Source organism: Pelodiscus sinensis, chromosome 24 (assembly GCF_052426305.1).
Source record: "Pelodiscus sinensis isolate ZL-2025 chromosome 24, ASM5242630v1, whole genome shotgun sequence".
Taxonomy (NCBI): domain Eukaryota; kingdom Metazoa; phylum Chordata; order Testudines; family Trionychidae; genus Pelodiscus; species Pelodiscus sinensis.
The window spans coordinates 6,249,816-6,262,945 of NC_143075.1; the positions used below are offsets into that span (position 1 = coordinate 6,249,816).

General features: G+C 47.2%; 1 protein-coding gene across 1 annotated transcript in view; it reads right to left on the reverse strand.

The window, feature by feature from the left end:
• Positions 1-13,130, reverse strand: part of PLCH2 (phospholipase C eta 2) — a 390,924-nt gene that overhangs the window by 33,701 nt on the left and 344,093 nt on the right. Inside the window, exons 13-17 of the mRNA XM_089773036.1 lie at positions 8,673-8,765; positions 7,913-8,013; positions 6,347-6,444; positions 4,679-4,861; positions 2,812-2,919 (exon numbers count right to left, since the gene is read on the reverse strand). Coding sequence (XP_089629162.1) covers positions 2,812-2,919; positions 4,679-4,861; positions 6,347-6,444; positions 7,913-8,013; positions 8,673-8,765 — 583 coding nt within the window. The remainder of the gene's footprint in view (positions 1-2,811; positions 2,920-4,678; positions 4,862-6,346; positions 6,445-7,912; positions 8,014-8,672; positions 8,766-13,130) is intronic.

A 13,130-nucleotide genomic window follows, 5' to 3' on the forward strand; every position in this document is an offset into this window, starting at 1 on the left:
TGCGTTCCCTTAGGAAGTGGTAATGCACACCACAGTGATGTTATGACTTCAGTGGTGAGCACTGTACACTAGGGATGCTAAATTTAGATTAATCAACTAATCAGACAGTCGATGGAATTTCCATTGACTACTCAATTACTCGATAACACCGCCTCCGTCTTTGAAATGTAGAAGAGCCTCATCGGGCTCTTGTACATTTCAAAAGCAGAAGTGCTGCAGGGAGCACGGGGCCAGCAGAAACTCAAGCAGTCCCCCACTCGCCCCATGCATCCTGCAGCGCTTCTGCTTTTGAAATGTGCTACATCTCAAAGGCAGAAGCAACACCAGTTCCCCGCTGGGTCCCCGCACCTCCATGGAGACGGCGCTGGGCAGAACTGGCTTTTAAGTTGGCTTCCCCCAGTACTGGCTCCTGCTCTTCCCTCTTTGCCACCTGTCACTGATAGAGGCAGCGGGGGAGAGGGAAGCGACTAGTCAAGTCACTAGTTGACTGTCTGATAAGCTTATGCTTATTGGATAGTTGACTAGTCGCTTACATCCCTCCTGTACACAACCACCACACAAACAAAAAGCCCTCCTCCCCATATGTGCCAAAGTAGAATTGATAAAGATGTCTAAGATTCGGTTCACACTGCAGTGAGATACCCATGGCTGGATCCTGTCATCTGTCTTGGGTGAAAGGGCTGTTTAATTGCAATGTAGATGTTCCAGCTCAGGCTGCAGCCTGAGTCCTGGGACCCTCCCGCCTTGCAGGGTCCTAGAGCCCAACTCCAGCCTGAGCCCGAATGTCTCCACTGCAAATAAACAGCCCCTCGGTCCAAGTGCCGTGAGCCCGAGTCAGCTGGTACAGCCAGCCACAGGTTGTCACTGCAGGGTAGACAGACTCTCTGCCCAGGTCTACACTAGGGCTTTATTTCGAAATAACCCCCCTTAGGTTGAATTTATAAGCAGAACGTCCACACTACCAAGCCCGTTATTTTAAATAATGGACCACTTAATTGGAAATGTGTACTCCTGCTTTTCATCAGGAGTACCGCTAATTCTGAACTAGTTACTTCGAAGTAACGGTAGTATGGATGCTCCGGTGCCACTGTTTCGAAATAACTACTCCCCAGAGTAATTCGAGCTAATTACTCCCCAGGGCTTCCTGGGGCTCTAAGGCCGAGGTAGTACATCCACATTAACGGGCCTGCTTCGGACTAATTTCAAAGCTTCCCCATAGCATGGACATTAGTAAGTTGACTGTACTAATTTCAAAATAGTTTTCTTGTGTAGACATGGCCTCCCTAACTTAGAAACCCAGGCCCTGTGGACTTTCAATGGGACTTGCATCTGACGAAGTGGGTCTTTGCCCACGAAAGCTTATGCTCCTACACTTCAGTTAGTCTATAAAGTGCCACAGGACTCCTCGTCGCTTTTGCAGATTCAGACTAACACGGCTACCCCTCTGATACTTGACTCAATGGGACTTGTGGCTCCTATGTCACTTAAGCGCTTTTGAAAACCCTACCCTAAAATTTTACGATTATGACAGCAAACGATGATATAAGCCCACACGCAGCAGGACCCAGGATGTGTCCCCCAAACTTGGTCCCGCTTTGCATGCCATCAATGTTCTTCTAGCTTTACTGACTACGGAATCTCTTTGTTGGGATAATGTTCAGTTCCCTCTGCTGGGTTTCATGATCGTCTACTGGGAGAGCAATCTGTTACCCCTCCAGGCTACCAGGCCTGCAGCACTTACATTTACCTGTCAGCTGATACTCTCAGCTGGGATTCTGTCTCCATAAAAGAGAAAGACTGGGGCAGCACTCAGTGCTGTGGGGGGTTGTGAATTCTTGCCCGACTCGGCTAGGCTGATGGGGAGAAGCTGGTGCCTTATGGAGTGAGAGCCTTCTAGAGATCCAGGAAATGGATATTTTATGTGCTGGCCCCAGTCCCTGTACCGCTTTAGATGCAAGCAGCGGTTGGTTTGTCGTGGCAGGGATGTAGGTGCCTTAATGAAGTCGTGCACCATCCCTGGAGCAAGCCCATCCAAACTCCGTTCAGGGGAAGCTTCTACATCCCCATCCCATCCCTGCTGCTTCTACGGAGCATGCAAGATAGAAACTCTTGGGAGGACGAGTCTCTCTTTTTTGAGGGGGGGGTTAAAAAATGAGGAGTACCGTTAGTTCGGACTAAGGGCTTTCGTCCAAACTAACGCATCCCGGCGCGCACTTCCTGGTTTGAATCAGCTGTGATTTGAACTAGCGCGCCGGCGAGATCATGTTAATGGAGCACGGGATATTTAAATCCCCGCTTCATTAACTACTTCGGTCGTCTCCATTTGCATCCCTAGTCCGAATTAGGGATGCAGTATAGACGTACCCCAAGAGTGTTAATGAATAAGTCTCTGGTACACGTATTGGGAACACAAGAATCCATCTCAATGTATTCAGAGACCATTGGGGTTAAGGGGCCAAACCTGCTCTCACTTACGGCAGAGTAATTGAGGAACAACGTCAATGACGTCAACTGAGCTCACGCCCATGGAAGAGCAGGATCTGACCTGAAGTTCCAAAGGACTTCCGATGGCTGGTGGAAAGGCCCCAGCAGCTGCACACGTACACTCCTGCGCAACCTTGTAAACCGCTGGAAAATCCACACCCCACACCCGGACATAACGAGTTACTGACTCCTATGGCCTCAGCATCACTTGCTGGTGTATCCCACAATGCACAGCACTGCCATGCCTCTTTCCCTCCTGAAGTACCAATCCCAACCCCAAGGATCTCCCCCTCCCTCTGTGGTCCCCACCAACTGGCTGGTCCTTACCTTGACACATGCACTTTGGTTTGAGGACATAGCCACAATTCCCATTGGTATTAAACTTGGCCCGATTCAGCTGCAGCATTCGCCCCTCAGACTGATAGTTCAATGCGACTGTGGCAAAGAAGGAGGCAACAATATTAAGTCCGTTGAGAGTGTTCACAGGAAAGAAAACCGGCATGTGTTTTAAACTTTGTTCTCTGGTGACAGCTAGCCAGAAATGTTGGAACTGGGACTCTCCCCCACCCAATGCTTAAGATATCACAGCTCTAGAGACAGTGACTAGGGGGAGAGGTAGATACGTTGGAGGACAGGGACAGGGTCCAGAGTGACCTAGACAAATTGGAGGATTGGGCCAAAAGAAATCTGATGAAGTTCAACAAGAACAAGTGCAGAGTCCTGCACTTGGGACGGAAGAACCCCAAGCATAGTTACAGGCTGGGGACTGACTGGCTAAGTAGCAGTCCAGCAGAAAGGGACCTGGAGATTAGAATGGATGAGAAGCTGGATATGAGTCAGCAGTGTGCCCTTGTAGCCAAGAAGGTGAATGGCATATTAGGCTGTATTAGGAGGAGCATTGCCAGCAGATCCAAAGAAGTGATTATTCCCCTTTATTTGGCTCTGGGGAGGCCACATGTGGAGTATTGTGTCCAGATCTGGGGGCCCCCCACTATAGAAAGAATGTGGGCGGACTGGAGAGGGTCCAGCGGAGGGCAACCAAAATGAATAGGGAGCTGGATCACATGACCTATGAGGAGAGACTGAAGGATTTAGGCTTATTTGGTCTGCAGAAGAAAAGAGTGAGGGGGGATTTGATAGCAGCCTTCAACTCCCGGAAGGGAGGTTCCAAAGAGGAAGAAGAGAGGCTGTTCTCAGTAGTGACCGATGGCAGAACAAGGTCTCAAGTTGCAGTGGGGAAGGTCTAGGTTGGATATTAGGAAAAACTATTTCACTAAGAGGGTGGGGAAGTACTGGAATGGGTTCCATAGGGAGATGGAATCTCCATCCTTAGAGGTTTTTAAGTCCCAGCTTGATAAAGCCCTGGCTGAGATGATTGAGTTGGGGTTGGTCCTACTTTGGGCAGGAGGCTGGACTCAAAGACCTCCTGAGGTCTCTTCCAGCCCTAGGATTCCATGATTCTATGACTTCCACAAAGAGTCTTACACTTCGGCTACGTCTACACTGGCCCCTTCTTCAGAATAGCCATGCTAATTTAGAACTTTGGAATAGGGAAATGCACGGGGGATTTAAATATCCCCCGAGGGATTTAAATAAACATGGCCGCCGCTTTTTTTCCGGCTTGGGGAAAAGCCGGAAAAGAGCGCCCAGACTGGCGCGATCCTCTGGAATAAAGCCCTATTCTGGAGGATCTCTTATTCCTACTTGAAATAGGAATAAGAGAACCTCCGGAAAAGGGCTTTATTCCGGAGGATCGCGCCAGTTTGGACGCTCTTTTCCGGCTTTTCCCCAAGCCGGAAAAAAAGCGGCGGCCATGTTTATTTAAAGCCCTCGGGGGATATTTAAATCCCCCGCGCATTTCCCTATTCCAAAGTTCTAAATTAGCATGGCTAGTCCGAAGAAGGGGCCAGTGTAGACACAGCCTTCCTGTCTGGAGAGTTTCTTGCATGTGAGCAGGAGGGCATTACTTTCCTTCTCTTGGCCACCAGTTGCATCCCGCCCTACTAGAGAAACAGACAATATCCCAGGTATCAAAGCCCCAGATGTCAGGGAGTTGGATAACCAACTAACCTGGTGTGTTTGGTGAGGCTTTTTGCTCAGCCTATTTTCCAAAGAAAGATTCTACGATTCCCACTGACACTCAAGATTTAAAAAAAACAAAAACTAAAACAAAAAAAGAGTCCCTTTTGCTCACCCATCTGACAGCCAGCGTTCCAGAAGGGCTGGGGATTGTAATTGCTAGAATCAACGCGATAGGAAGATGGGTAGATGCGGGACAACTGGTGTTGGTTGAAACGCAGATATTGTGCTGGCTTTTGCTGGAGTACCTGGTGGGCCTTTGTCTCGCTGAAAGATGAGACCTGCCAACTGGAAGAGACTGCAAGGAGAGAAGGAAGTTAGAAGGGGATGGCTTCCCCTGAAAAAAATCCACTCCACCTACATACCATCAGTTACTAATCATTCTTTTGCAAAAACCACCTGATCAGATATGGTTCTCTTTCTCTTCCATCACCACATTGGCTGCGTCAAGACTGGCATTCGCTTTTGCGGAAAAGCTTGCCAGCTGTCTACACTGGCCGCTTCAATTTGCGCAAGAACACTGACGATCTAATGTAAGATTGTCAATGTTCTTGTGCAAATACTATGATGCTCCCGCTCAGGGATAAGCCCTCTTGCGCAAATGCTTTTGCGCAAGAGGGCCAGTGTAGACAGGTAAAAACTGTTTTGCGCAAAAAAGCCCCGATGGCGAAAATGGCGACCAGGGCTTTCTTGCGCAAAACCGCGTCTAGATTGGCACGGACGCTTTTCCACAAAAAGTGCTTTTGCGCAAAAGCGTCCGTGCCAATCTAGACGCTCTTTTCTACAAATGCTTTTAATGGAAAAACTTTTCCGTTAAAAGCATTTGCGGAAAATCATGCAAGTCTAGATGCAGCCATTTTGTTTCTTACATGGTAGAGTTACAGCTGAGAAATCCAGGTCAGGTACAATAAGTGATCTGACCCCTCAGACAGAACCTCACCCATATCTTGAAGTTTGAAGATGCTTGAAGAAAGTTTAAATCCCCTAATCCAGAGGTGGGAAAACTAAGGCCCGGGGGCTGGATGCGGCCCCCAGCTTGCCTTGATCCAGCCCCTGAAGCTCGGGGCTCCCCCTTCCAGGGCCATGTTAGTGACGGATTGGTTGCTTCTCACTTATGTGCGGCCTCCAACTGACTTTTTTGTGGGGCAGTGGCCCCCAACCCAAAAAAGGTTCCCCCCCCCCGCCCTAATCCCTCTATATTTCTCACAGCCACCGATGGCATTTGGACTTCCCGATTCTGCTCAGGATCCAGTGCAGAAAACAGAGAAGGAGGGCTAAAATCTCCCAGCAGTTTCATTCTGCAGAATCAACTCGTTTGAAGGAGCACCTGAACTTTCAGCTACTTAGCCAAAGTTCTGGAGCATTTCCTGTTGCTTGGTAATGAAGATTAAAATTTCTCATGGAGCTGTTCCTCTCCAAACACCATGCATTCTAAGTGGGAGCAGCATACATGTCCTTCCAAGTTTTCCTGCACCTTAAAGTGTAAACTGGAGTCTGGCAGCCTTTATAGCAACTGGCAGCCGCCTAGGGGTTACTACAGGAAGTGGTTATTGTAATCCACTGGTAATGAAGCTGCTCCATAAATCGCATTCGCACTGCAGACCCCAAGTCAAAACAAAAGGTGTCTGGCCGCTTGGAAATGACACAGATTTATTGCTGTCAAATTCCTCTTGGAATCAAGTGTTTATCATATAAATCAGGTGCAGGAACATAAACCTTCCAGGCCAGTTTTCCAGCTCATCGCATCGCAGTTAGTTTTTAGCAAACACTTAATTCAACCTACTTTCAGTTTCAACATCATGGATCCCAACAGACTTGGTATACTTCACCAGGTCAGAGAGAGCCCGGGAAAGCTTCATTGTTTTCTTCTGTCTGCTTATCCTGGGTGAATAAAACAAACGGTTTCCCATAAACTGACCAAGAGGCAATTTTATCTATTTTTAAACAGAAACTTTAATTTTTTAAATAACTAGTCAGGTACAGAAACTCTGAGAGGAGTCTCTCCCACTGAGAGTGTTGGAGGGCCAATGTGTGACAACTCTCTGTAAAAGTCCAGGTTTCTGATTGAACTGTCTCTGGGAAGTTGGTAGAAAAGACTGAAAAGGGACTTTTGGTTCTGAGCATCTAACTCTCTTTGGGAGAGAGACGCAGACATCCCAACACTGAGCACAGCAATGCCTTGATAGCTTTTAAAATGGGGACCAAAGAGCCTCATTTTCTCGTATGTTAACGGCAAAGAAAAGACCTGAGCTGCTGCCTTGGGATGATACATTAAGGTCTGGTGTGTTGCAGGCAGTCTGTGCTGCTAGACAGGAATTGGGAATTGTGGGCTTGCTCTTTAACAGGAGTTTTTCACCTCCAACTGCTTTGATGTTGCTACTCCTTAAAGGACGTATGTTTTAATACTAAAGAATTTGGTGCCCTCCTCCTTCCCACTAGCTTTAGGCTAACTCCAGGGTGTGCTGAGTGGGTTTATGGTCTTGGCATGGAGCGCTCTGACAATTCTGCTGGCTGCTCCACTGGCCTTTCCCACCCCCCCCAAACACGCATTTTATGCCCTCTTTTCAGCTCTCCTGGTAACCTCAGTGAATCTCTCCAGAGCATCCCAACCCGATCTCCACCTGACCTCTTGCATCCAGTGTTAAAACCGGTCAGAATCTCATCAACATTTTTGGCATCTGGTGTTTTGATGAGGTGATTTTCAAAAGCAAAAATCAAAGCAACACTTTGACTCTTTCTTTGCACGCCCGTTTAACAAATTAAACAGCCATGGGGCTCCCATGGCTAAAATGCTACACAAGACATCTTCACAATAGAGCCAGGTGAAGTAGTGAAACCTCAAACCACATCTGAGCAGCATGTTTGGCTCAGTCATCCAATGAGGCCAGCTCTATACTTACTCGCGGATTGATGCTCCGAAGATCAATCTTCTGGAGTTTGATTTAGTGGGTCTAGTAAGGACCCACTAATCAAATGCTGATGGTGCCCCCATCTGCACTGGAACTCCTAATCCTCATGAGGAGTAAGGGAAGTTGACGGGACCATTTCTCCCATCGACCTCACACTGTGGGGATGGTACCAAAGTTCAAATTAAAGAACGTCGACCCCAGCTACACAATTAACGTAGCTGGGGTTGAGTATCTTGATTCGAACTTATCCCCTTAGTGTAGACCTGGCCTGACCAATTAGGAAGAGCCACATCGGGTGACAAATCCAATGATGGAGTCACAAACATTTTGGGGCTTCCCATACATGAGCATCCCCTCACATTACCATTGCTCCCAAACCTGTTACACTTGTGGCCCCACCTCTGCCGAGCACTGCATTGCCAGGGCTCCTTCTTACCAACCTGCTGTAGTGCACCGAGCCCCGGGCTAAGTTTCCTTGACAATCTTGGTCATCTTCCCCTTCTTCCAAGCTGGATGCTTTTTTCAATTTGCTCCCCTTTTTCTGCAGAAAGGAAACAAAACCATGGGACCAGCCAGGCCTCATTCTTCAGAAGGGGGTTAAGTTTCATTGGGGCATCAGGTAAATGTCTAAGGGGGGCAGGTGTGAAAAATGAAGATGGATTTAGTCATGTGAGCCCGAGTGCTCCAGAGTGGAGCCCGAGTGCTCCTCGTGTAACGGTAGTTTGGACTAGGAAGCCTTGTCCGAACTACCTAGTCCGTGCCGTGTGTAGCCGCGTGGCACGGAGTCCGCACTAGCGGGCATTTAAAAATGGCGGCACCCGGAGAGATGCAAATGAAGCCCGGGAAATTCAAATCCTGGGCTTCATTTGCAACTCCAGTTGCCTACATTACCACCCTAGTTCGAACTAGGGTGGTAGTGTAGACCTACCCTCAGCGTTTAAATGAACCTAGCTACTTTCCAGGTGGGATCTCGGACAGCTGTCAGCACTCGGCGTGAACTAATGCAAGTTGTTAAGAATAACGGCAACTGGGCACCCTGCCTGCTTGGCCACTAGGGACCTGGGGGCTGGGACGTGTCAGATGGTGTGTGCTGTTTCTTCGTATTTCTCTCTCTCTTGCAGGTGCACACACACAAAGCCACATCTGGGAGTCCCGTGCTTCTCCTGCAACCCACTGCAAGTTATCTGCTGGGAGACTAACCTTGCGCTTGGAAAAGCTGCCCATCAGCGATCGGCTGTACCGTTTGTTGGTGCTTGCGTCTTCCCCAGACGCCACATCATCTTCAAGTTTGTTCTGCAGCAACAAGAGAGCAAGAGAGATTGAGACTGAGAGAGGGCAGCAGGTGGACATACAGCCGGAAGTTTGAAAAAGCCACCTTAAAACCTCAGCTTTGCTCAGCTGGAGACCAACACCTCCCCCACCAGTTCAACGCAAGACCTCTGAAGCCAGCAGTCTTCACTGCTCTGTTCTGCTGTCATAGTCACATTGCGCTTTCACAAGAATCACAGAAATCCCCGTGCACCAGTCTCTGATAACTTCATTACATCATCCATTGGGGCAAAAGCACAACATGCCATGCATTAATATTTGACTGTTTTGCAGCCACAGTTCTGCATGGCTGACTCTGCTGGGACTGACTTCTCTCACTATAGCTGCCCCGTCTCCTCTTTAGGATTAACAGGATCTGGTCAAGCAATCCTGTTTATTGTCTGAGTGGCTATATTATTGCTAGGATGCGTAATGGGATGATATCTCACAGTAAGGAAAACAATCTGATGACTCAAAAGGAAGGTTAATCACTGAAGTCATAAAAGGGGACGTTGACTCAAGATACGCAACTCCAGTTATGTTCATTACGTAGCTGGAGTTGACGTACCCTGATTCGACTTTCTCCATCGTCCCCACAGTAGGAGGCCATGGGGAGCAAACGCAGGAGCAAAAGTATTGGGGGGTGCCCTCTGAATTTGATTTACTGAGTCTTAACTAGACAAGCTAAATCGAGCTCCAGAATATCGATCATGGCAGTATCAATCTTTCATCTAGTGAAGACATGGCCTGAGACCACTGGATGGAGACAAAACCCTGGGGTTCTCTGTCTCTCTGATTGGCTCCACAGACCCTATTCTGTCTACAGAGACTTGCCAAGTCCCAACTTGGACTATGTAGTAATGGAAGGGACCACAGACTACACTCCACAATACACTACAAAACCATCGTGGATTAAAAATATGCACAAACTCAAGCAGCGGTGAGTCATGGGAAGCAGATTTCTGTTCCTAAGTCTAACTTATCTTTAGATCCAAGATGCTTGCTAAGTAACCTGTCTAGAACATTTCTAATTTGCAGGCAACACCCTCCCCTAAGCCCTTTATGGCTAATTATAAGCTCTAAAGTGGCACTGTTTCAAGTTCATGCATTTTAGTCAGTGGGCTGAGCATATTTTTATAAATAACTGTTATTACAATATTAAAATATGTGAAATCATAGGATAGGCACTTTTTTCCTCTCGCATAAAAAAGCCCACAGTTTTAAATGCACTTTATTCTAGAATGGAAAACAAATTCTGTTTGCTCAAAAGAAAAAAAAAAGTCGCCCATGTATATTTCACGCTTCGGTTGCTCTGCTCTGGAGACAGAAAAGCCCTGGGTCTCCAACAATGCTGCTCACCTGGCATCATCATTAACTGTGTGCATTCAGCTATGCAAGCTGAAGTCATTAATAAACAATTTATTTAGAAAGCTGCTCAAATCCAACAAAATAGATCGCTAAACACCTTTTCCTCCATAGTCCCAATTTACATTTCCAGAGCCTGCCATGTTCCATTATTCATGTGCAATGAGATATTATTCTCCTTGATCAAAGCATTCGCCAGAACAATTGCTAATAAAATATCTCATCATTAAAAAACAGAAAGAGACCTCTAAATGGACAGGCAAGACATTTTTCTTCATTAAATAGCTTTTACATAAACAATGTAAAGTACCTACAAAGACCCATGTCAAAACATTACAGCAGAGGGAAACATGCTTTTCCTTTCTATTTTCTTAGTATTCTCAGCCAGAAGCAAATCTTGTCAAAGTAGAACAATCCAGGAGAGTACCTCTGGATTTGTAATCACCCGAGATCAGCCTCTCTCCTATCTTTGGGGGCAGGCAGAAAGACACCAAACAGCACAAGCAGGAAAAAGTAGAGTTTGATAGTATAAACAGGATTGCTGTCATATCTTTGGCCAATGATGACAGAAAATTAATATCCTGAAGCTGAAAGAGGGAGAATATACCTTAGGGGATTTCATTTTGGTTCTTATATGTTACATCACAAAACTGAATTTGACACTATTCCATAGTCTTTGCTTCATTCTGTTATTTCCATCACATAGTTTGCTGCTCCGGATACACCCACCCCCACTGTTAAAGGGTCTTTCTCGTGCAGCAACGATCACGGGAACAAACCCAGCAGTGAGTCGAGATGAGGACCAAAGGAAAAGACAGTGACAGGTAGGAACTATTTTGACTTAACCAACATTTGCTGGTTCAGAGGCATCTGTATTTCACGAGTGAAAAACTGGCATATACCAGTTCAAACCTAAAGCCACTGAGCATGAGACCCATCTGCAGTGGTCACCAAAGCACTTTCATATTCAGCGCAATGCCACCCAAGCAGCTCTCCAAAACAGAGAGGAGATAAACGTCACTGGATCACCTAAAGAACACCAGGGTGCCCTGCAAACCAACTGAATGTATCTAAAGGGCTTCAGGGTGCATGGAAAAATCCTGCAGCGCTGAACAGTGATGAAGCCAAGAGCGTTGATCTAGTACTATACAAACAAATATAACATTTCAATTGTACACTCAGAGAATTCGATAGCATGGAGAGAATTATTTGGGCGTCTTCAACCACCCCTCTCCCCCGCCAGAACAGCTATTTTCTATTCAAATTGGCAGGATAGCTCCCTCAGGAAGGATTAGAATATCCTCACGCTTCATACAGCACTTAATTTTCCAAGCTAAGAAAGCTTTGTTCCTCTAGAGGGCAATGGTCCCCCACACAGAAAGCTATGCTACCCACTCAACGGTCATTGATAGTATTAAGGATGAGGTGTGTGTACAGGGCGGGGGGACCATATTTTTAAAAAATATGGGTGAAGAAAATAGGTCTAGGTGTAGGAGGTATGTTCTTATGGGGCCAACTTCTGTGGGTGAGCGCAAGAAGCTTTTGAGATACACAGAGCTCTTCTTTGGCTGGGAGAGGGACTCGAAGTATCAAAAGGGGGTTCAGAGGGGTCTCTGTGTTAGTCTCTTTCAGCAAAAACAACTAGGAGTCCTGTGGTACCATAAAGATGGATGGATTACTTTGGGCATCAGCTTTCATTGGCTGGAGCCCACTTTGTCAGATGCGTGAAGTTTCCACTCCATGCATCTGAGGAAGTGTCTCCAGCCCACCCAAGCTTGTGCCCAAAGTGGAACAGATTATTTAGCATAGGTAATGAACCCATATTTCAAGGCACCGTTCACGGTGAAGTGGCCCATTAACACCCTTTGTAGCTTGAAAGCTTGTCTCTTCCAGCAGCAGAAGTTGCTCCAGTAAAAGATATGACGTCACCTGCTCTACGCCTCTAATACCCTGGGATCAACAGAGCTACCATACCATTGCAAAGAAAAAAGGGATCTAATTCCTGAGATAGCATCTCTCAGGTCTGACCCCCATCACCATCAAGAATCTCTCTCCTCTCTCAGAAGCAATCAGACACGACCTCCCTCAACACACGTCTACTTCATTGTAAGAACAGAGAGAACGTTTGTCCTATATACATGGGCGAATTTGGGGGATGAATGACTTAAATGGTTCTCTTCCTGAAAATTAAAAAAGCGCTTTTAAAATGGTTATTTTTAGTTATAAAATATTTATTAAGGTCTCTTTAATAACTTATAAAAGCATATCACAAGGCGGCCTTTTTTATAAATAGTTGATTCCTGACAATCTGTCAGAGCAGGTGTGAATGTTGTTAAAATAAATGCTCGTGTGTTCAGTGCACATGGAGACAGGCTGTTTAACCATGTTATACAAACTGCAGACAGCTGACAACGCAATAGTGGTCGGACCTCGCCAAGAGCAAGGGGCCAAATCTGAATAAAAAGCAACTGAAAATTCTAGAGCCCAAGCTCAAATTCTGCTGCTCGGTGTGGCGTTCTGAGCTGTTAAAGTGGATGTGATGGGGAAGACCAGCCCCACACTGGGAAAGCTCAGCCTATTCAGGCTCACCTGGCTGAAAAGGCTCTGCCCCTACAGCCCTGCTGGGCATGCTCAGACTGCAGCCCAGGTATAAAAGCTTGGAGGGAGGCTCAGTCTGGGACAGCTGCTGAGGAGGAAGGATGTATTGCCTGAGCTCCTGCAGGGGAGCCGCCTGAGAGACCTGACTGGGAGGCCAGGCAGCGGGACCGGCCAGGGAGGCGTCCAGCCCGGAGGAGGAGCAGCAAACAGATGCCGCTGAAGAGACCGGACACGGAAGGGCCTCGGAAGACAGATGGGGAAGGCGCCAGCAATCCGGGACAGGGTAGGAAGTAGCCCAGGGTGGGGAACTGGAGTCCCCGAGAGCTTGGAATGTTTCGGGCGGACTTCCCACTGAGCTAGTGATGGGACCCGCTCACCACTGACAGG